General features: G+C 33.9%; 1 protein-coding gene across 3 annotated transcripts in view; it reads left to right on the top strand.

Annotated features, from left to right (window-relative positions):
* The window catches only part of LOC127841043 (protein mono-ADP-ribosyltransferase PARP14-like), an 83,469-nt gene that overhangs the window by 29,036 nt on the left and 28,891 nt on the right, over positions 1 to 25,542 (top strand). For all 3 annotated transcript variants that reach the window (XR_008030690.1, XR_008030689.1, XM_052369555.1), the window contains exons 14-28: positions 1,081 to 1,154; positions 1,856 to 2,089; positions 5,145 to 5,366; positions 8,048 to 8,108; positions 9,047 to 9,105; positions 10,927 to 11,151; positions 11,601 to 11,822; positions 13,073 to 13,196; positions 16,585 to 16,689; positions 17,138 to 17,194; positions 17,624 to 17,809; positions 18,981 to 19,199; positions 19,473 to 19,762; positions 21,868 to 22,267; positions 25,366 to 25,487. Coding sequence is in view for 1 of the 3 variants with exons in the window: in XM_052369555.1 (XP_052225515.1) it covers positions 1,081 to 1,154; positions 1,856 to 2,089; positions 5,145 to 5,366; positions 8,048 to 8,108; positions 9,047 to 9,105; positions 10,927 to 11,151; positions 11,601 to 11,822; positions 13,073 to 13,196; positions 16,585 to 16,689; positions 17,138 to 17,194; positions 17,624 to 17,809; positions 18,981 to 19,199; positions 19,473 to 19,762; positions 21,868 to 22,267; positions 25,366 to 25,487 (2,600 nt within the window). In the remaining 2 variants the exon portion in view is untranslated. The remainder of the gene's footprint in view (positions 1 to 1,080; positions 1,155 to 1,855; positions 2,090 to 5,144; positions 5,367 to 8,047; positions 8,109 to 9,046; positions 9,106 to 10,926; positions 11,152 to 11,600; positions 11,823 to 13,072; positions 13,197 to 16,584; positions 16,690 to 17,137; positions 17,195 to 17,623; positions 17,810 to 18,980; positions 19,200 to 19,472; positions 19,763 to 21,867; positions 22,268 to 25,365; positions 25,488 to 25,542) is intronic.

Below are 25,542 nucleotides of genomic sequence, written 5' to 3'. Positions count from 1 at the left end.
CTGCTCTCTTACTCTTAAGCTTTGATCTGGTTGTTACCAAACTTTCTGAAAATGTTTATTAGCATAAAATGGACGCCAAGTTTAATAACCAGCAAAATCTCATCATTTTTAGTTAAGGCTGTTCTGATGTTCCTCCAAAAGTTCCTTTTACAGCCATGACTTTTCCATATATCAATGAGTTTTTAAATAATTCGGCACACATGCAACGCATATGTAAACACCTATCTCCCTACCTCAAAGGTCAAGGTCACACTAAGCAGTCAAATGTCAAATTTGGCCATAAGCAGCTACAAATACCTGTGTCGGCATTAACTTTGCCATAAATTGAGAGATTTATTATAACTTGGCAAAACTCAAGTGTAACACTCATTGTCCTACCCCAAAGTTATAGGTCTCACTTAGAGGTCAAAGCTCATATTGATCCTTAAAATAGCTTGTATGGACTGTAACTTGACTAAAATTTTTCATGCAATTTCAAAATAAATTACCACCATGAGTTGACAGAAAGATGTTTGTATAAACAAAGACCCTTGCTCAAAAGTCAAGGTTGCATTTAGAGGTCTTATGTCAAATTCCACCATATCTACAGGTTTTCCAGTATGTATCTTTATAATTCATTGTGCTCATCGTAGCATTGCATTCTCATAGTCAGCTTTTGTGATTGACTTTTGTCTGTCATTCAACGTTGCAAATATTTTCAAATATCAAAAGTCTTCCGCAATTATGTTCCTTGAAACTGTTCATTAAGTATTTATCTGAACTCCGCCATCTCAGTCTAGTTTTCTTCCTTATGGTCTCAGGTGAGTGCCTTTTGGCCCATTGACCTCTTGTTTAAATAAATTTCCATAAATGACCACCAGGAGACTGGGTGTTGTGTGTATCACCTGTCTCATAACCTCAAAGGTCAAGGTTACTTTTAGAGGTCAAAATCATTGCGTATCTCATGTTTTTAGACCAAATAGGAATTTGGAGGCATGCATGGACAAATACCTTGTTTCCTTTTAATAGCGGCGGTAATTGCAATTTGTAAACACATGTTTCAACAAATTATATCTGTACTTTTCTACTTTGCCAAAATAGAGCAACACAAAGAGCTGTCTTTACCAAACGGAATGAAGATAAGTGTCATTGAAGGTGAAATCGGAAAACAAAAGGTAAATTAACATTATATACATTTGCATTTTTATATATGATGTGGATGTACTTCCTTCTATGTCGGCATTTATTACATGGATTTGAATGGTTTTGTGCTAACCAGTTTGTATGCTGTGTATGTATTTTATTGTAAGAGATTAAAAAGGTAATGTACAAAACATTGCATAATATTACTGAGACATAAGTTAATATTAACATGTGGTTTCTGAATCTTGGGAAATAGAAACAAATGTTAAGCATTTGATCATTTGTGTTGCTTTCATGACTTTTATGGCATCAATTTCTTAAGATGACTCCTTATTTTACTGAAACATGTCTTATAATCTTTTCATTTTACCATCACAGGGATGGGGTTTATATGGAAGTCAATCTTTCACTTTACCCTCACAGGGATGGGGTTTATATGGAAGTCAATCTTTCATTTTACCATCACAGGGATGGGGTTTATATGGAAGTCAATCTTTCATTTTACCCTCACAGGGATGGGGTTTATATTGAAGTCAATCTTTCATTTTACCCTCACAGGGATGGGGTTTATATTGAAGTCAATCTTTCATCCCCAGTGATCTATACTGTTCTAGGTTATTTACCCTTGAACATAATGTTCATGAAAGTGAAGTAAAGGTATTGTTCACATTTGTTAGATTTAATTTGTTTAAAATGGCATTTGTTTTGCTATTGTGAGGTTTCTATTTTGTAGGGGGATGTCTTTGTTATTTCCACCTCACCTAAGTTGGACTTGAGAGGCGGTAAGGCAGGTAATGCAATTTTGCAGGTGGCTGGTCAAAATTTGCAAACTGAAATAAATGGAAAATATAAATCTGAGATTAAATTTGGAGAAATTGCTTATGTCAGTGGTGGTCAAATGAAATGCGAGCATCTGTACATGACCTGTTTACCAGGATGGGATCAAAAGGACCTTAAGCCTATTGAGGTAAAAATTATTTGTTGTTTACCAAGATGAGTTTGTGCAATATGTCAACACATAACACAAGTTGTTAAGACACTCTACTTGCTATAAATATTTATGAACATTTAATTTCAAATTTTTGAAAAGTATTAATAAAAAATCTCTTACCATGCATAGTTTGAAACTTAATTTAATGCCTTTAAAGACCTCTGTTTAGTACAACACCAGCTTATTATTCAGCTTCATTGGGGGATGCCTTTTAACATCCATTTTTTATTGGCAAATGTATTGTTCCCTGTGAAACCGGAGGTGACTTATGGTTTGCGTTCTGTTTGACAGTCTGTCTGTTTGTCAGTCCGTCACAATTTTCTGGATCCTGCGATAACTTTAAAAGATCTTCATATTTTTAGCTCACCTGAGCACAACGTGCTCATGGTGAGCTTTTGTGATCGCCTTTTGTCCGTCGTCCGTTGTCCGTCGTGTGTTGTGCGACGTCAACATTTGCCTTGTTCACTCTCTAGAGGCCACATTTATTGTCCAATCTTCATGAAATTTGGTCAGAAGATTGGTTTCAATGATATCTTGGATGAGTTCAAAAATGGTTACGTTTGCTTGAAAAACATGGCTGCCAAGGGGCGGGGCATTTTTACTTATATGGCTATAGCAAAATCTTGTTAACACTCTAGAGGCCACATTTATTGTCCGATCCTCGTAAAACTTGGTCAGAAGATTCATCCCAATGATATCTTGGACGAATATGAAAATGATGTCCGTTGGTTGAAAAACATGGCCGCCAGGCGGCGGGGCATTTTTCCTTATATGGCTATAGTAAAACCTTGTTAACACTAGAGAGGCCACATTTATTTTCTGATCTTCATGAAACTTGCTCAGATGATTCGTCCCAATGATATCTTGGATGAGTTCAAAAATGGTAACCATAGCTTGAAAAACATGGCTGCCAAGGGGCGGGGCATTTTTCCTTATATGGCTTTAGTAACTTGTTAACTTTCTAGTTTGCTCAATCTTCATGAAATTTGGTCAGAACATTGGTTTCCTGTGTAGAAAAGTTTGGTTTTATTATGCAATATTAAGTGACATTAACATTGTGTTATGAAAAATTACATAACACAGAATTTTCATAGTGAACATAACTGTTTTAGTCATTAACACTTTCTTTTGATAAGACTTTCAACTAAGAGATAACTGAAAGAAAGACAACATGTACATGATTTTGCAGTATTTATACAGTATTTATCTCCCTTGTTTAACATGGTTGAGTAATCTGTTCTTAGTTCTGCTCTGGAATTTGGGAAGATATTGATCATTGATAAATGCACTGTTCTGAGGGAAAATTGACTTCTCTGCCATTGATCTCTTCTGAAATGTATAAAATAAGCTGTTTGGGCTGATTTAAACACCTCTTGATGCTTTCTTGAAAAGTTAACAGCTCTTGAAAAAGGTTGGAATTTTGAAATAATTATACTCTAAATTAGTTTCAAGACCAGCATCAAGACATTTTGGCATTATTTTCTAAATTATTCTTATTATTTAGATTATTTTTATTTGGCATTTTCTAAATTAGAAAGACTCTATTCTATTTCAATAACTGTAGTAAATTTTTCTTATTTTTACATTTGATTCACTGAAGTTTCCTAATCTCAATAAATATTGTTCTTTAGATTAAACTAGACCAATTTTGTAAACTAGATTTTTGAAGCACTTTCTAGACTAACAGTAACTTATATTTATATCAGTTTTTTGACAGATTTTGAACTTCTTTTTACATTCATTAAGGTATTTGCTGTATGTTGTTCATTTTTGTAATGATACTTAGATTCTTTAGACTTGGCTTGTACCTGTTCTTAATTTTCTGTCATTGTTCTTCATTTTCCGAGTTCTTAGAATAAAATTTAGTTATTTTTGTTAAAGCTGCCTTGGTTTTCACTTATAAATAAATTCTTTGAGTGTATTTAGGCGTCCCTGACTGAACGCCTTTAGTTAATTGAATTACAACCAGTCAGTATATTCATCCTGACCGGAAATAAGAGTTAGTCAAATAAATATTTCCGCATTACATAAGTGCTTACAAAGTTACATAACTTGTAAGCGTTCTGTGACCGGTTCATTTGCATAAGCGAAGGAGACCACACTACCACACCTGGATACGACAGTTGAGTTCGATAATGGTTTGGATCGGTAAAAAAACATGGCCGCCAGGAAGGGGGGGTCTTTTTCTTTATATTTATATAGTAAAAAAGCTTGTGAACACTCTAGAAGTCACATGTTTTGCCTAATCATCATGAAATTTTGTCAAAACATTAGTTATGTGGATGTCTCGGACGAGTTTGAAAATGGTCATGATCAGTGAAAAAACATGGCCGCCAGGGAGTGGGGCAGTTTTCTTTATATGTATATAGTGACAACATGTTAACAGTCTAGAAGACACCTTTTTTTTTAAATCTTCATTAAATTTTGACATATCTTGGAAGAGTTAAAAAATGGTTCAGGTCTGTTAAAAACATGGCCGCCAAGGGTCATTTGTTGTTCATTCTTCATGATACTTGGTTAGAACATTTGTTCCATTGATATCTTGGGCTCTAAAGAACAGGTCATTTCTTTTTATCTCAGGTGAGCGACTTTGGGCCTTTCAGGCCCTCTTGTTTCATGAAAATTTAAACATGGATAGATGGCAATATGGAGATTATGCATGTCATTTCATTTTGTTCCTACGTCAAGAATTCTGGTTGCTATGGCAACAAATATATATCTATATATATATATATATATATATATATATATATATATATATATATATAAAATACTGACAATGGCGGAGTTTCACCGGTAGGGGACCATATTGCTTGGCAATCTCTTGTTTAAATTAAATTGTATATATAGTGTATATACTAAAATGCATATGATGCCTTAAGCGTTCAGCGTTGCTTTAAACCAGCTTGTGACCAGATTGTGCTGGCTAGTCTTGAGCTACACTGGCCGCATGTGGCATTATACACATTATACCCATTTTTGCACCATGTGTGGTATTTATGATCAGAAGAGCAATACCTTTAATTGACAGGTATTGAAGACGGCTGTAAAGAGTGCCCTTGAATTAGTATCTCAACAAAAAATGAAGTCTATATTGTTCAGTGCATTAGGCTGTGGTCAACTGAAGTATCCAGCAAAAATGGTTGCACATGAGATGATGCATGTTGCCTCCGATTTTGGCAATGCTAATCCAAAATCAACTCTGAAAAAAGTGAAGTTTGTGGTTTATCATCTTGATGAAAAGGTTAAAAATGTAAGTATATTTGCAGCCTTTAATAAACCTTAAAGTATATTGAAAGCAGTTGAATAAATCAAAGACCTATAGATAACACAGATTGGAAACTTCGCGTCTTATCGGGCTATCTCTCGGCGGGGTCACGTGGTCGAGAAACCGATAAGTACACTGAGGATCAGCAGACGATTTATTCCATGAATCAATCGGAGTAGTCCGGAGATAGCCGGTGTATCACGATTGCGATAAGATAGCGACGCGTCAGTAGCAACGGCTACGATTATCGAGCAAAGTTATGCGAAAATGTTACGGCGCTATGAAAGGCGGCTGTAACTTGGTCAATAAAGATCCGATTTATATAAAATAAAGTTTCATAGAAACATAGGTAATTATGTTTGTTTTTTTATAAAATCTCGATTTTATTTACCTACAATAAGAATTTATAATGCCGCGATCGTTGAAGAAATAGCGCTAAGAATTCCAAATCGCGGCGAGAATGCTGTTGAATAGTTTATTTCAAAGGCTTTTGCTGATAAAATATTGTTGTATAATTTGGTATTTCAAACAGTTAAAACTTTATAAAATATTATTATTTCAAAACGGATAGATATATGTGGACACATAGATCTAGGTCTCTGATTAAAACAACATTACAGTATAATAAATGCTATGATCGTTCGATCCAAAAACGGTTTCAGTTAGACTTATTTCAATATGGATTGTGCAGATTTTTTAAATTGTTTAATTCTCTTTTTATTTAGATCTTATTCATGAGTTATAGGTTATTAAAGTTTTGTTTGTTATCCAGTTTTTTTTCTTTTGGTAATTAAATTAAGCTTTCAGTATCGTGGGCTAGGATTTCGCGAAAAGAAAAAAACAACAACATTTCACACGCGTGTTAATTGTCTGATCAATAAGCGAACTGAAGAAGATGCTTTGTGTGTTTTTTCTTTATTCTTGAGAATTAATTAAAAGAAGGGATCCTAACTTCAATTATCAGTTTGCATTGTTGATTGATTTTAATTGTGTGATCAGTGGCCGCGGCTGGCGAATTATAGACATCTCACAGCTTTTGTTTGTGTTTTAATAGTAATCTCACAGCTATCTGTTAAAACATGTTTGTATATTAACTTGCATGTGTAACATTGACAGGAAAACTGGTAATACTAATAAAAGATATTAAATGAGAAATTAAACCCATACATTGTACTTTCATCTTGTTTTTTATTCATACCAAGATAAACATATTACCCAGAATAAAAATCTTATTTCTTCGATTTGAGGTGAATAGTGACGAAGTTTTTCACAATGAACCAAAGCACCTTTGACGACATGTGTTTATAATAGGGTAAAAGAGCTTAAAATTGTACCATCTTTGTACAAGGCCAAAATCCTTTAAAGTGAACATTTCCTCCAGTTTAGTTCATTCATACCTAGATTAACATATCACCAAGCATAAAAATCTGACTTAATCTATTTGGGATGAAAAATGAAAAAGTTTATCAAAAAGAACAAAAACACGTTTGACAGCAATCTTGTACAACAGAAGAAAAGAGCTTAAAATTGTACCAACATTGTATAAGGCCAAATACTTTAAATTGATTATTTTCTTCTGGTTTGTTTAAATCTATACTTAGATTAACATCTTGCCTAGCATAAAAATCTTACTTCAACGATATGGGATGAGAACTAGAAAAGTTTGTCAAAAAGAAACAAACCACTTTGGCGACAGGTGTGAAAAATGGTTGAATGGAATAACAGTATAAAATAGTACAAATTGTACAAAGGCAAAATCCTTTAAAAAACCTCATTTTCCTCTACTTTTTTATAAATCATACATAGATTAACATCTCACCTAGCATAAAAATCTTACGTTATCAATATGTGATGCTTAATGAAGATGTTTAAAAAAAATGCTTCGGGCCTTTCAGTTTTTTTTAAAATATTCGAAAATGAACGAATCCAGAGTTCTCTTTCAAATTCCGATAAATAATAATTAATTAGAATAACAACTACCAAAACCTAAAGAATTATCAACACAGAAAATAAATACTTATTTTTATTCACACAAAAAATATTCAATATGTCTTTTTTCGGCGACCGACTTTGCTCACTACGCGAAGTTTGTAACGTTGCGCTTTCAGACATTTATTGCTCTGCAAACTGACAACCGAGCGCTAAAAACACTAATTAACACATTAAGATTGTTAATAACAATATCAATATAATATAAACTACCAGATCATGCTCAGAATACCCTACAACAACAAATATTAACGACTAATTACGAAGAATAATTGATTGCTTTATAACAAAATGGCCGACAGTAGCTGGAACAGGGAAGAATCTACAAGTACACCGGCATCTCCAAAATCAATGTCACGTGACCCGCGTCCGCCGTTAGATATTATCGCATATCGCTATCGCGAAGAGGAGAGTTTCCAATCTGTGTTATCTATAGGTCATTGAATAAATGTTATTATGTTGTCATATACTGTTGTTTATTCATTAACTGAAAGTTAAAAGAAGTTTGAGCATCAAACTCAAACAAGTGATCTTCAATAATAATCATTATAATCAACAAACCTCGCAATGTGTTCAGATAACAAATGGATGTTATGTTTGTATATAGACATATCTGTTTGTGAATCTACCATTGCAATCTATATCTTTTTGTGTGTATTGGTTATTTTAATTTTCAGGCATTTAAGCAGGAGTTAAAAAACAGGTTATCTGGACGACCTGCAACGGCATCTGCTCAGCGTATGTTTTAGCTACCTTTTGTACAAAATGTTCAAGTTTGAAATATATTCGTTATTCATTTTCCAATGATTAACATAAATACATTACACAATAGCTTTAATCCACGTGAACACTTTGTAGTTGAAGAGCATTTTGGAGTAGTCCTATGATGGTCATTAACCAAAATCTTAGATCCAAATCAACACACATAGAGCTAAATACATGTATATTCGGGGTTAAAGATACATGAATTGTTTGTCTATTTAAAAAAACATGAACATTAAGATAATTCTATAGTTGCCGAGACTGCTTATCTTTTTCCTGGGACTATTTGAGCTGTATCTCAGAAAGTTTGCTTCGATTGCAGTACAATACCCTGCACCAATAGAAAGGATTTTAAATAATAAGACGCATGACCGTACTGACATGATAACTTTTGATTTATTTTACTATTCTGGCATCTTTTCTTGCCAAAAAATAAGAACTTAAGCTCAACTGTGCAACACAGTCTCATATTGTAATTATTTGTTTCAATCTCTTAAACTGGACAGGTCAGGGTTTTTAACATATAGTTTTTCTCTACTTGTTGCACTCATGTCCTTTGTCAAGGTTTCTTATAGAATATATAAAAATATGAGTTCCGATCAGAACCAAGGTTTATGTGTCTTGTGGGATGTTTTTTAGATCATAAAAAATACTATATTACTTGATAGCTGAACAAAAGTAGCAATTTGGTGTAGAAAACAGGGTCAGAAACTCCAACAAGAATACAACAGTTCAGACACTGTCCTCCAACAGCTTTGTTTTATCTTACATTTATTTCACTTGCAAATATTTGTTTACAATCTCTGTAAATATAAACATTGTTTCAGTTGTGTATTTATATTTTGTGAATATTAGTTGTTTATTTACATTTTGAAGAGAGACAAATACTTCATTTTTGACATTTTTTTATATAGCTCTTAGGAAAGGGACTGCTACAATAGAACTCGCTGTTGAAGATATTGCTGCACAGAAGGTAATGGTATTTTTCCTTTTACTTCAATAAATACTTGTATTTAATATTGTTAAACACAACATTAAACCAAATATAATAATACCTCACTTTGAAAAAGTGGGGGTAAATTGCATATGTCTTTCGGTCAGCAAGTTTGTTCGTCAATCTGTAGGAAATGCTCTTATTAAAAACCACATCGACTTACAATCAGTAAGTTGGTTATCTGTTTATTTAGGAGGAAAAGAAGACATTTAGGTCAAGAGATCAAAGGTCCAGTGGGTTGTTGACCATTTTGTTTCTGTAGTGTACTTGTATCTAGATACCACTTTGACCTGTGATCTTTTTTATGGAGAATATCTATATGCTTTGACCTGTGATCACCCAAGTTAAGATGCTGGTTACTTGGTAGGAGAGGAAAAGTGAGGTCACTTTAAAAGTCTGTGAACAAATGGACATTTTGATGTGTTCAATGTTTGGGATGAAAATATAATGCATTAGTGTAGGAATGCTTGTGTTTCTTGAGATATTTGTCAGCACACCTGTGCATAAACACAGGGTGAACGTTTGGGATTGCCATTTGTCAATTGTGCTTTGGGCATAATCCATAAAAAAATTGATTCAAACTTTATTGCCCCCCAAAATACTTGGCAGATTTTTTACAAAACTTTGTTGGAGTCATCCTAGGTTGACATGTTTCAAACTTGTTCAAAAAGTTCTGGTCCACTGCACATGTGGGTTACCTGTGCTAGCATATATTTTTAAAATGAAAACTTCCAAATCTTCTCCGAAACCAAAAGGTTTGATATTTGGTATGTTCATTGTATGGGGGCCCTCTGTCTAATGTGTTTTAATTATGCCCCTGGTTCAATATTTGCCAGGATGCAGATGATTTATTTTGATTACTATTTTACAAAAATCTTATTCTCTGTAACCACATGTCCCAAAGCTTTGATATTTGGTATTCAACAACAGATTGTGGTACTGTACAACATTAATCCATATCATGCCCCTTGGGTCAAAAACATGACATGCCCCTGGGGCATTATTTATATTCACTTATATAGTTAATAACTTAAAAATCTTGAACCACAAGGCTTTCATATGTGGTATATAACATCCGAGATTTTCTTCTACAAAGATTAGTCAAATCTTGCCCATGGGTTCAAAACTTGCCACTCCCCAGAAAAAACATAATGTATATAGACTTTTATTATTCTATAAATCAAATAAACAAAGAGATGTTATATTTTGAAGGTATCCGGATGGTTCTCTACTAAGTTTGTTCAAATCCTGCCCCTGGGGTAAAATTGGCCCCACCATTAACTTTTAAAATGACCTCTGTAAGCACTAAGCCCACAGCTTTTATATTTGTTATTTGACATCTGATTCTGATTATCAACACTGTTTGTACAAACAATTTCCAAAGTTTTGAAACTGCCAAGCATCATTAAACAGATGAGTGATCAAGGGCTTTACTTGTCTCTTTTTAGTTTCCCTCCATGCACAAGCACCTATTGTTATCAGTCAAAAGCTTACTTGTTCTTTTCAAATTCTCTAGCACTGATGGCCAGGCACATCCTTTATACATCTATACTATCACCATTATTCAGTTTAAATCAGCATTTTAATCTGATGCTGATTTAAAATGAATTAAAAAGTATGTTAATCATTTAAAATGTTTGTTTAGAACACTGTGTAGAGCAGCAGAATATTTGGATTATACTTTACAAAGATTACAGCCTCCTGATATTCCAACATACCGGTATCCACTGTAGCTGAATATTTATGTGAAAATGTCTGATTATGAGTTAAAAGTGTACCTGTTTTATGGTCTTTCAACAGGTTGATGTCATTGTGTGTTCCACGTCTCCACAAATGGATTTAACAAATGGCGCTTGCAATGCCCTCCTGAAAGTGGGCGGTGAAACATTACAGGAAGAATGTAAGAAGAAGTACAACAACAACTTGAAAGAGGGGGACGTTGCAGAAATTGGTTCAGGAAAGCTTCAATGCAAGGCCATTTTTTTGGTGGTTCTTCCAAAATACACAGGGGACGAATCCATTGAGGTAAATATCCTGAATTGTTGACATATGGCAATAAATTATGAATGTAACATTAATTACATAATTACATCAATTTTAGAAAATGCATTATTTTGCAATGGCCAATGAACAATAGCCTCTCCATTATTTAACTGGATCCATATTGGTAATCAGTCTTAGAAACAAAATTATCATGTTCACGATGTCAGAGATTTCACACTTGTAATAGGAAAAATATCAGTAAAAATTATCCATGAAAACGAATCATTATTTTGATGTCATTATTACCATGCAAACTATTACCCTTTTAAAATGCACACAAATTGTTTATTGAAAACTCATGATTGTAGGCAATATATATTCCCCTTTATGGCTGCACCTTTGATTAAAAGCTTTATTTTCTTTGATTAATTGGGACACACAATCAACAATACACATACATTAAAATAACATAAATCTTCAATTTATTACAGAATCTGAAAGGGATTATCAAAACTTGTGTACGAACAGCGCTTTCACGAGGTTTCAAATCCCTAGCGATGCCGGCACTTGGCACCGGCAATCTTCACTACAGGAAGGACGATGTAGCCAGATGTATGTTTGACAGTCTGATTGAACTTGGAACCGGTGATGAAGAAGCTCCCGACTTTAGTGTCCGTTTAATTATGCATTTCAAGGACTCGGCAGTGATTGAGGTATGTTTGATAGAATTAAAACATATGGATTTTGCCCCATTTTAAGAAGCTGGAGTATATTCATTTGCAACTGTCCGATGGAGAGTAATTGGGTCGTTCTGTAGACCATTCGTTTTCACGGGATAAATGCTTTGACCTACAACCATGCAAATATTTCGGACAACAGTAAGACAACTATCAATTTTCAAGTCAAAGGTTAAGGTCACATTTGCATGCCACTTAATTTTTTTTCTACACAATATAGCATTAACTTTGACCTTAATATTATGCAAACTGATACAGTTGTAACATCGAAAAAGGAAATAAACCAATTTATTTTGAGTTCACCGGGTCAAATTTTCAGATTTACGATGCTTGTAACAGGATATTTGTTTCTGAAATATGTTTTTAGACTGCTTTTAGCTAATTTTGTGCAAATCATAACAGTTGTTACATGGGAGGAAAACAATAAACATTTTGAGTGTTTATTATCAGGTTGCCAAGTCAAAGGTCAAGGTCAATGAGCTTGTATAAAGAAATGTGTTTCTGCATTATATAACGAGACTTTGTCCAACAATCATCTAGATTGGTATGCATACACTCGAATGACACATATTTAATAAGAGGTCGAAGGTCAAGATAACAGTCTTTTAACGGCAAATTTGTCTCGACACAATATCTTGAAAAGCTTTTACCCACAATTATGCACATTGGTATAGTAGTTACCTGTGTGTAAGTAAAAATGCTTATTAAGTTTTATGTTATCAAGTCAAAGGTCATGGTCACTGGGGATTATGTCATTAAATTGTTTTCTGCACAATATCAAAAGAATGTTTTAGCAAATGATTTTCTTGATATGTATACTGGTTACATGGGAGGAAAGAAAGATGCCTATTGATTTTGAACTCAATAGGTCAAAGGTCACGTTTGCTTGTTTAAACACTATTTCAAGAAAATACCCTAGTATCATATCAATTTTGGATGCTGGTTAGTCTTGGCAAAGGATGAAGTCATACATGTTTAAAGGTTTTTTCTGGGAATGTATTTTTTAACATGCATTCTTTGTGACAACCAGTTTTTTAAATTTATTAACGTACACCATGACATGTTTGAGAATGTTTTGCTTAAAATCCAAGTAAGTTATGTAAGTTTCTCAATTTTTGTTCTTACCTTAATTCCATATCTATTGTAGAATTTACTTCCATTCAATTATGTTTGAATCTCCTCATTTCCTTTCCTTAATCATCCAAACAACCATTTTTTGTAAACAGGCATTCTACAAGTTCATGGATATTGCCTCAAAACGAGGCCATCGTGGACAGCGAAGTTATAGCTACAAGAAAAAACAGGTCTGTGAATCCGACGAGGTCTCAGACTACAGCATTTCCAAAGACGGTATGTTGTCTTGAATTTTTCAAATGGTGATACACTATAATTGAATATTATTGTTTGATTATTCTTTATTCTTGGTCTGTTATGAAGATACTGTAATTAAACAGTTAGTGTTCAGAATATCTCTTTGTTATTAGTTCATCTGTGCTCAAAAGGCCAATGGGTGAGCTTTTTTTATCATCGCGTTAGGTTGTCGTGCTTAGTTTACAATTCCTTTGTAAACATGCTAGAGGCAATGCTTATTTTCTAATCATCATGAAATTTAATTAGAAAGTTTGCACACATGCTCTCTTTTCTCCTTACATTAAAAAAATATCTCAGCAAAACTCCACTATACTTCTAGTCGATTGCAAAACATGGCATCGTAATTGTGGATGCTGGGGGTTTGGTGTTTTACTTATATATCTTTATTTAAACCCACTGTACACCATAGAAATCCCACTAAATTTGTTTACCGATCTTCATAAAACTAACTCAGAACATTAGTTCTAAAGATATCTTTGCTATGTGCCAAAGTGCGGGCCTCTTCAAAAACACGGCTGCTAGTTGGTCCGCCATTTCAGTTAGAATGATGAGAAATCTTGTGAAATCGCCTCTTGATATGTCTTCTTTAATTCTGAAGATGCTTTTAATATATGTGATGCAAGCTTTAATTGCGTTATGTTTCAGTAAAGCATGATGATGATGATTGATGATGATGATGATGATGATGATGATGATGATGATGATGATGATGATGATGATGATGATGATGGTCATGATGATGATTTTGATTTTGATGTTATGATAATAATTGAATGGTGATGCTGTTAGGAACACGAGTAACAAACAAAATCTAATGATATTTATCTATTCAAAATTAAATATTCTCAATAGTTTTTTCTCAAGAAAATAATTTTTTGGAGAAGTACAATAGCAACAAGAACTGTTTTATTTGAATCTAATTTGATCTTCCATCTTGTCAGGGAAGAAGCGATTCACTTACCCAATTTTACCCTAATTGTCACCCTTCCTTACTTCCATCTGTTTTCTTCAAAAAAGGTGATTGGTTGGCATAACGGTGTATAGTGTTTTAACGACCACAAAATTTGTACATAAAACATAAATATGACAAGTAAACTTATATTTGTAAAGTGTAGCTAATACAAAAACTATCCAATTTTTATGCCCACGAAGGAGGGTATATAGTGATCGCACTTTCCGTCCGACCGTCGGTCCGTCTGTCTGTCCGTCCGTCTGCCTGTCCGTCACACTTTGCGTTTAGGTTTAAAAAAATGCTCATAACTTCTATGCCCCTTCAGATGAAACATTGTCCCTTCAGATGTAACATTCATATTTGGTATGCATGTGTATATGGACAAGACCTTTCCATACGCACACAAATTTTGACCCCTTTGACCTTGACCTTGAACTTAGGGTCCGCGTTTAGGTTTCGAAAAATGCGTTTAGGTTTCAAAAAATGCTCTTGTTCCTAATGTTCTTTCAGTGAGACTGGCCGTATTATTAGATCATAGAGTAATACAAGAACATGAGCAGAAAGTGTATAGTTGAGTCCTAATTTTAAGATGATGCATGGCAATTATGTAATCAACATGGTATCATACCAATAAGTGTAGTATCCAAGGGTCACTGTCTTGACAATGTTGACACTGACTTTATGGTAGCAAATATTATATAATTATGCTCTTGATGAGAAAATATTTGCTTTGGTAAACAATTCAATTGATTGTAATTGTGTACTAATTGCTGCTTTGGGCTCCATTGTTTATGATCGGTTTATTATCATTACAAGTTTACTGAGTGTTACAGCTTTTGAGCAAGATAAAATGATGGTTAATACAAAGAATAAAGGTTGTCAATATCCTTGAGATATTTATACGTTTATTGGGACTCCATCAACGTAATCTGTCATCGCTATTGCTTTCACATTTCCAAATAAAATTAAAACAAGGAGCTTATTATACATCAATATTTGTGTTTTCTTAAATAATGAGAACATGAATATGAAGATGGTTATATTTTTCTTAACAAAATATTTTTAACACTCAAACATAAAATTTCCTGTAACATTTTTAAGTTTGAATGGGATCGGAACAAAAGACTATTTCTTATATACGTCCTCTTCCTTATTAAAGATATTTTAAAATCAGAGTATTTTTTACCCTCTATTGCCAAACAATAACATTTTTAGCATAGGTGCGTTTACGCACCTATGCTAATGGTATATACCACATTTCGAAAATCCACATCGATCGGTTGCCCTTTATGAAGCCTTACCTGATCAAAAATCAGAGGAAATATCTATTTAATTTAGTATATGGTCATTCTTACAATTTTTTTTTGGAAACGTTTTTCTAACGTTTTCTTCCAAGAATATTGCTGACACCGTTTTTAGTGAATTTTTCTAAGACCGTTTTATGTCAAAAAATCTTCTTATAACCTAAAACAAATTTCGTTCGTAAAACAATTCTATCTGCATTATAAATCTCAATCTCCTACGCAGTGGCCTCCCTTATACTAGAAGTTACTGACCGGGCGAAGCAAGGGAAGTAACTGCTGTGAGGAGTTTCTATAAAAATCTGCATCCAGAAATCTGTATTAGAACTCAATCTGTTGTGCACGTCTGCATCTAACGCTTACCACAAGTTTTACGACAAATTCTTGACGCAGACGAATAGGGTAGCGTCTATTTTCATTTGTGAAAACAATAGTTCGATACAGATCTGTCCGTGCTTAAATTTTGAAAGGCTTGGGTAATTATTTTTCATAAGCGTTTCAAACACTGATGTAAATGGAAAGATTATCTATTTAAATAGTCGGTAATTGTTTGAAATTATTGATTTGAGAAATTCGCGGATGGCAATATCGAACTACATTATACCACGTGACGCCATTCTTCCCTGTATCTTGCACCTATGCTTTTAACGCCATCGGCGCTCTCGTTTCAACTTGTTTACATGTGAACTTGGGCATCTTAATATTTGGGAACGGATATGTTTTACAAAAACTGAGAATGGCTCCCTTTTCAGCAAAAGCTTACTTTTAACCCTTTTTAACTTCTGTTGCACATAACTAAGAAAGTATTGCAAATTTCGCTGAAACTTTTATTAAAAAATTAATGAGCATGTACATTTTATATTTGGATCATTTTTTGACATAGGAGAAATTCTAGTAAATACACTGAATAAGGAGGAATACCTGTCCTACAAAAACAATTCAAGCTTGATTTTAAATCATTTAAAAACTAACTTGTCAGAGAGCAAGTCTTTTTCCCAGCTATCATGTCAATTTTTTTTACATAATGGTTCCAAGTTCAAAAATTCATAAGTGGAATGAAGGCAGTGGTTTACCTGTTTTTAACATCAAACAATCATTAAATCATTGTTTTCAGGCTTTGAACTTCATGGTACCATGCTGAAGGTAGCTATTGGTGACATTTTGCACCAAAAGGCGGATGCTGTGGTTGCTTCAGTTGGAAAGGATTTTGATATGCACGGTATTTTGCTTTCCTTTCGTCTTCAATTCTGATATGTATATTTTAAAGACAAAAAGATAATGATTATGATGTTTTATATTCTTGTGCACCGAATATTATTTAGTGTCTTTAATTTATGGCTATGGAAAAAGCGGGCTTAATTCATGTGCTAAGTGTTAAGTTTTTAGCAAGTGTCATTGATCAGCTTGTGCAGGAAAAACACTTACTAAATGGTATTGGAGATAAAGATGGTAGATTTCCACAATTTATGTGAAGTTTTAATTCAGTACAATATATCTGTATACTTAAAGAAATAGGAAATGCAGTAATAATTTACATAGTAGTTTATGGCTATATAGTTTATATATTCAGTATGTTGTTTATTTGTCAAATAAAATTTATGGTAAGATTTTTAGGAAGGTTATTAGTTTTGTAATTAAGCTTATGTATAATTCTGTATTCCTCACAGGTGGAGTTGCCCATGCATTGAATCGAATGTGTCCAAATCTGAAGGAGCAGTGCGAAGGTAAAAACAGTTATTGTAATTGTTCTTATCGTTAAAAATTTCATTTGACAAAATGCAGCATAAATTATCAAACAATTTGTATCTATAACATACTGTTTTTAACTTTGTCATGTTTGCCCCTAAAGTAAAGCATATATTAATCTCATTGTTCCTCTGTTCAGTCTTGTGTTTATCTGTTGTCCTGTCTGTCATTCTGTCCAGCTTTGTGTATGATGTAAATATTCAAAGCTATATCTCAGATACACCAAACCATTTCAACATTATTCTTAATGGGTGTATAAATATCTATAGGAGGAGCCTGACAATGTTTGGCTTCTATAATAGAACAATTCAGTTTCTTCTGGTCTCAGGCTATTTCCTAAAGGCCTTTGATCCTCTTGTTAGAATATTTGCGTAAAATTGTTCATGTTTTTGTATTGCTCTTTGCAGGCAAGAAACAAAAACTAAATGCAAAAGGTGTGGTGCTGATGCCAGTGAAGGAATTGAAAGCAAAACAAATTATATTTGTTCAATACGCTGAATCACTACCAACATGGAAAGAACGTATAGCTAAGTGTTTAAAAATAGCCCACAAACATAAGTTTGCAACAGTCAGCTTCCCTGTACTTGGATCAGGTTAGTTGTTCTCAAGATAATACAAAGGCATATAGTTTCCCCATTGTCCTTCACAATCTATAATCGAATATTTGTTTTCATAGAATGATAACATAACTGTCAGAAATGTTCATCAGCTCAAAATTGAGGCCAAGTAATATAACCAGCCCTATCCCAGATGGAGTTTTGGAGTTATAACTGTCTATGCGTCCAGATGTCAGTCAGAAAAATCATGTCTCAACTTTGCAATATATTGATGGATTTAATAATAATATGACTTAACTGTGAACCAATATACGTTGCGTGTTGCATCGTTTTACCTCAAAAGACAATTTCACTCTCAGAGGTCAAAGGTCTAATTTGGCCGCAAAAAATGTGTCCGAATTATTACTTTGTTATTCTTAATGCAATTTTAAAATAACTTACAATGAATGACACCATAGGGAGACAACCAGTTGCATTTTAAACTTGTCTCCCTACTTCAAAGGTCAAAGTAAAACTTAAAGGTGAAAGGTCTAATTTTGGCCATTAAACTGCTTGTCCCAACCATCACTTTTATTCATTATGCAATTTGATTTTACTTATCGCAAATGACCATCACTGGGTAATGTCTTGTCTTTTGTATCGCAGGTCTACCTACCTTAAACGTCATTTTGGTACTTAGAAATCAAGTCAAATTTGGCCACAAAACAAGTTTTTGACAAAAGTGGAGCTTTGAGACTGAAGTGGAATATGCGGCATCTATGCCCTATGACATATCTCGTGTTCAAATGTGATTTGATAATTATTTTGTTGGATAATTTATTCATTAACATAGTCAAAATGTAAGATCTAAAAAACAACACTGAATATAATACCATGAAGTACTTCACGGTGGATGCCATATACATGTATATCACGTACTTGACATACTTCATTTGAAGAGGTCATTTTATATGTGCAGTATTTTTCCATGACACTGTAATTAAATAAACTACCTTGCTTACAACACGTTTTATTTATTCATTTCTAAACTTTGAGTCTCATTTGGTATTGATATCACTTTGCCGGATAATCAGAGACCAAATTAAAATATTTGTGTTCATATCAACTCAAAATATAATGCATCATTTATTTGATGAGAATTGCCTTATGTGAAATTCCTTACCAAACAATTACCATGGTATCATTGTTGTTGTTTTATTGGACACAGGATCTGGATTTCACATGCTTAGACCGGAGGTGAGTGCTGGCTGCTTGTTCGATGCTCTTCACGATTTCTTGAAGGCTCACAACAATACTATAAATGTCAAGGAAGTTCGTCTAATTATCTACGGTGGACAGCAAGAAATGCATAAGCCTATAATGGAGGCCCTACACAAGAAGCTCAAGGAATTGCACGAGGGTGGAACTATAAGTTTGATAAGAAGCTGTAGGTTAAATTCTGCATTTTTAATCAGATTTACTTATACTGAAAAATGACATTGTTTGTCAATGTTCCGAGCATGAAATATGTTAGAACAATTTTTAGTTAACATAGAATTAAGCTAAAAAATGACACATACAAGCAATAAATTTGAACTTTTTAAAAACATTATATAAGAGCTTATTGAGCAGCCTTTCTTTTGACATTGGCTCTCTTGATGAACCTCTGAACAGCTGTGCAAACAACATCACCTGTGACTTTTATACATATCAATTTAAGGGGGACGTAAATTGAAGCAGTCATCTTTCGAGTTTCTTGGAATAGATGATGGGACTGTTCCATTTGAAGACAGACCAGCGATACGTAAAAGACAATATTTTCACCAACAAATCTCTGACAGAAAAATGCAAAAAGCTTTGCAATCTTCACTTGAGTTAGTTATTTGCACAGACTCAGCTGATAACATTGACAAATGTAAATCTCTACTAGACAAAATTATTGAGGAGGCCATGGTTACAGAAAAAATAGATGGCTACCAAAATATTATCCCGACTCTTACACAAGATGAGGTATGATTGATTCAATACAGATTGTTGACGTATTTATTTTTATATTTCACATTTCAAGCTCGTGTTTTTTCAGAAGCTTGATTATTACATTTCGTTTTGAAAAGATGTTTGATTACTTAGGAATTTCCAAGCTTTTTAGATACTAAAAGTGTCCATATTACTTATAAACTACTATGCTTGCTTGTGAAATGCAAAACAAAATCCTCATTTCTTTACAATTATGTTACTTTACATCAGAGATTGTTTTAAAAAGCATCTCAAACTAGTTTTTATTCTTATCCTAAATGAAATAATTTCTTCAGTTAGGATTTTTATTTAAAAATGAGTTTGAAAAAATCACATGTAATCAACTTTGTTATTTATGAATGTGTTGTTTGTCATTATCAGCCATATGCAAAGGTTTTAATATAGTAAATAATATTTATGCCCCCCTTCGAAGAAAAGGGGGTATATTGTTTTGCACATGTCGGTCGGTCCGTCAGTCGAACCGTCCACCAGATGGTTTCCAGATGATAACTCAAGAACGCTTAGGCATAGGATCATGAAACTTCATAAGTACATTGATCATGACTGGCAGATGACCCCTATTGATTTTCAGGTCACTAGGTCAAAGGTCAATGTCACAGTGACTCGAAATAGTAAAATGGTTTCCGGAAGATAACTCAAGAATGCTTTGGCCTAATTCATGAAACTTCATAGGTACATTGATCATAACTGGCAGATGACCCCTACTGATTTTCAGGTCACTAGGTCAAAGGTTAAGGTCACAGTGACTCGAAACAGTAAAATGGTTTCCGGATGATGACTCATGAATGCTTTCCCCTAGGATCATGAAACTTCATTGGTACATTGATCATGGCTGGCAGATGACCCCTATCGATTTTCAGGTTACTAGGTCAAAGGTCAAGGTCACAGTGACTCGAAACAGTTAAATGGTTTCCAGGTGATAACTCAAGAATTCTTACCCCTAGGATCATGAAACTTCATAGGAACATTGATCATGACTGGCATTGATTTTCAGGTCACTAGGTCAAAGGTCAAGGTCACAGTGACTCGAAACAGTAAAATGGTTTCCGGATGATAACTCAGAAATGCTTACGGCTAGGATCATGAAACTTCATAGGTACATTAATATAGACTGACAGATGACCCCTATTGATTTTCAGGTCACTAGGTCAAAGGTCAAGGTCACAGTGACTCGAAATAGTAAAATGGTTTCCGGATGATGACTCAAGAATGCTTACGCCTAGGATCATGAAACTTCATAGGTACATTGATCATGACTGGCAGATGACCCCTATTAATTTTCAGGTCACTAGGTCAAAGGGCAAGGTCACAATGACTCGAAACAGTAAAATGGTTTCCAGATGATAACTCAAGAATTCTAACGCCTAGGATCATGAAACTTCATAGGAACATTGATCATGACTGGCAGATGACCCCTGTTGATTTTCAGGTCACTAGGTCAAATGTCAAGGTCGTAGTGAATTGAAACAGTAAAATGGTTTCCGGATGATAACTCAAGAATGCTTACGCCTAGGATCATGAAACTTCATAGGTACATTATTAATGACTGACAGATGACCCCTATTGATTTTCAGGTCACTAGGTCAAAGGTCAAGGTCAAAGTGACTCGAAATAGTAAAATGGTTTCCGGATGATGACTCAAGAATGCTTATGCCTAGGATCATGAAACTTCAAAGGTACATTGATCATGACTGGCAGATGATCCCTATTGATTTTCAGGTTACTAGGTCAAAGGTCAAGGTCACAGTGACTCAAAACAGTTAAATGGTTTCCTCATGATAACTCAAGAATAATTAGGCCTAGGATCATGAAACTTCATAGGTACATTGATCATTACTGGCAGATGACTCCTATTGATTTTCAGGACACTAGGTCAAAGGTCAAGGTCACAATGACAAAAAACTTATTCACACAATGGCTGCCACTACAACTGACAGCCCATATGGGTGGGGGGGGGCATGCATGTTTTACAAACAGCCCTTGTTACATTTTGTACATTAGTCTAAACCTTAAAAAAATGTTTATGCACCTTAATTAATACACAGGTACAATAATTTTATTGTAATTTAATTTTATAGTGTAACACCTTGGACAGTGATGCAATGCTGGTCGATTTCAAAATTGATTCTCAAGGCGGGATAATAACTGTTCATGGGGAAATTCATCATGTCCACGATGCTGTGACGAAAATCAGACAGAAACTAAATGAAATATTAAAAGAGAGGGGTGATTTAGAACAAGCACAAGAACTAGTTAAAAAAGTCAAATGGTATTATGAAGATGAAGAAAACATGGAGTTTGTGCCGTATGCTGAGATGCAGAGCTTTAAAATGGAAATGGCGTACATGAAAAAGGAGAAGACATATCATTTTTTTGCTAATGACATTGAGTTTGAGGTCGACTTTGATGAATTAAAAGAGTACCCGGTTAATGATAAAAATGACTGGGTAAAAGTATCTAGGAAGGATGTATTTACAGGTATGTTCTACATGATTTCTGTTCATTTGCACTATTTTCCTTTCTCTTTTTATTCACATCAGCTCACAGTGACCAAGAGTGTGCTGCTTTTTTCAGCCATCTTCCTTCCTCAACAATTTATAAATTTTATTTATTTATTTAATTGTAAAAAAAAATCAAAATGTATTCACCTTTCCATTTTTTTTCCTGGAAAACGTCCAAAATTTAGCAGAAATCAAGTATTTACTAAGGTCATGAATTAACTTTTTATTGTCCCTTACCGGTTTCACCGGAGGGGACTATTTGTTTGCGCTCTGTGTCCATCAGTCTGTGAGTCTGTCACACTTTTCTTGATCTTGCGATAACTTCAAAAGTTTTTTAATGAAACTTGAAACATGGGTAGATGGCAATAAGGACATAATGTACGTCATTTCATTTTGTTCCTACATCAAAAATTCTGACAACAAATATAAAAATATATATATATATATATATATATATATATATTTCTGACAATGGTGGAGCCGGTACATATATTGCTTGGCAATAGTCTTGTTATGCCTGTAACTTCATAATTTGTCTGCCAATTTTATTCACAGCTCAAAGATGAATGTCATCGGTGTTATCAAATGTCAAATCTGGTCATAACTTGTTTAGACAGCATCTTCAAAATTGATCAAGCAATCTTAAAATACAAATGGAAACCTGATTACATCATTCTATGCTCCATCTCAAGGTCACATAGGTGAACCATGGACAATACCTATCTGGTTCAGACTGTTAATTCATGTTTAGCTCACCTGAGCACAATGTGCTCATGGTGAGCTTTTGTGAACGCCTTTTGTCCACCGCCCGTCGTGCGTTGTGCGGCGTCAACATTTGCCTTGTAAACACTAGAGGCCACATTTATTGTTCAATCTTCAAGAAATTTGGTTAGAAGATTGTTCTCAATCGCATCTTGGATGAGTTTGAAAATGGTTACGTTTGCTTGAAAAACATGGCTGCCAAGGTGCGGAGCATTTTTACTTATATGGCTATAGTAAAATCTTGTTAACACTCTAGAGGCCACATTTATTGCCCAATCTTCATGAAACTTGGTCAGAAGATTCATCCCAATAATATCTTGGACAAGTTTAAAAATAATGCCGGTTGGTTATAAAATATGGCCGCCTGGGGGCGGGGCATTTTTTCTTATACGGCTATAATAAAACCTTGTCAACACTCTAGAGATCACATTTATTTTCCGATCTTCATGAAACTTGGTCAGAATATTTGTCCCAATGATATCTTGGATGAGTTCGAAAAAGGTTTCGGTTGTTTTAAAAACATGGCCTCTAGGGGGCGGGGCATTAATCTTGGATATCTCGAAAATGGTTCCGCTTGGTGGAAAAACATGGTCGCCAAGGGGGCGTGGCATTTTTCCTTATATAGCTATAGTAGAACCTTGTTAACACTTTAGAAGCCATATTTATTTTCCAAACATCATGCAACTTTGTCAGAAGATTTGTCCCTATGATGTCTTGGACAAGTTCGAAAATGGTTCCAGTTGCTTGAAAAACATGGCCACTTGGCGGGGCATTTTCCTTATCTGGCTTTATGAATCTTCATGAAACTTTGTCAGAATATTTGTTTAAATGATATCTTGGATGTGTATGAAAATGGTTCTGGTCTGTTCAAAAACATGGCTGCTGGGGTGTTCACTTGTCATGAAAGTTGGTAAGATAATTTTGTTCTAATGACATCTTGGGCTGCACAGAACAGGTTAGTTCCTTTGAATCTCAGGTGATCGACTTTGGGCCTTTCAGGCCCTCTTGTCTGGAATTATATTTTATATACTGGTTGTGCACGTAATTCCGGTCTGTTCGTAAAAATCGGCCACCTGTGTTAAAGCATTTTCATTATCTGAACATACATATTTTGGTTATTTTTAGAAAAATCAACTTGAAAACCAATATTTAGTGTTTTAAACCTGAATACAAATCAATCAATCAAAGAAGCATATATTTGAAAACTTTTGTATTTAAATGTCACAAACGTAGCAGGAAATATTCTTCACGTGGGGTAAGTGACGTGATCGTTAGTTGCAAAAATTATGTTCATATAAGAAACAAATGTATTTGATAAAATTATTATTATTTTGTATAAAAACATATTCAAAACATAAAATTCAGGACCTAAATATAAACTTTTAATATATAAATTACCTCCCTTGATTAGAATAGTAATTGGTTACATGTAAGCGTTTAATCAAAATCTTCACTTAAGTCAACTTTTTAAACAAAATGTGTTTACTTTCTTAGCTACGTTAGAAAAACATGTTAAAACCTAGCTATTTAAAAGAAATATTTTATAGGAATTTGCAGTTCCCCATTGACAGTGCAATCTTGTTTATTTTATTAAAAAAGATAAGAGGAGTAACTGGTATAATAATGCCGCAAATATTTTAAGTTTGAAGTCAAGAAATTTGGTTTGTGTAAACCTTGATCAATTCTCTTAAAATGAGGACTTTGTCTTAAGATAATTACAATTATACCTGTGGAATAAACTAAAAAGTAGCCGATTGTTTAGGTACAATTGACCTACAAAAATTGATAGTTTATATATCATTATTTTTTGTTCATAAAAGTAACATACATTTATATATCATTTTTTTTTGTTCATAAAAGTAACATATATAAATAAAAGTGAGCCAATGCTATCAAAATTTTCAAGTTATGTGAGTTTTGAACCCAGGATAATATATGTGAAGTTTAGTTTCAACCAGTTGCCTTAAACAAATGATTTTTCAAAAACCCAAAAGTGGCCGGAATTAAGTATACGACCAGTAGTCGTGACAATAATAATGCATTATAGCACTTTCTTTGAATCTTTTAAACATAATCAATATGTTTGTTTGATTTGAAAATAGTGAGTACAATACCATTGAACTTGTGTGTGCAATATCTTGCCATATATATCACATTTCCTTACATATTTGTTCTGTATTTACAATTTAACTGATTGTTCATACATTGCATGCATTATATTTTTTAATTAGCAATTATGCTTGAAATCTTTAAATGGGCCTCATTATTAGATCTTCTGCAATGATTACCCCTGGTGTTTTATAATGCTTTTAGCGGAGAATGCTGCCCTACCAGAATACTGGAAGCCTATGCTGCCTGATCAGAATGTTAAACCTGTAATTTTAGCACGGGACGATCCTGATTTTACAAGAATTGAGACACGCTTTTTATCGGAGGTAACTGCTGTCCTTCTTACAAAGCAATAATATAATAAATATTAATTATTTGTTT

Source organism: Dreissena polymorpha, chromosome 8, assembly GCF_020536995.1.
Source record: "Dreissena polymorpha isolate Duluth1 chromosome 8, UMN_Dpol_1.0, whole genome shotgun sequence".
NCBI lineage: Eukaryota > Metazoa > Mollusca > Bivalvia > Myida > Dreissenidae > Dreissena > Dreissena polymorpha.
This window is presented reverse-complemented; position numbering and strand designations above follow the sequence as displayed.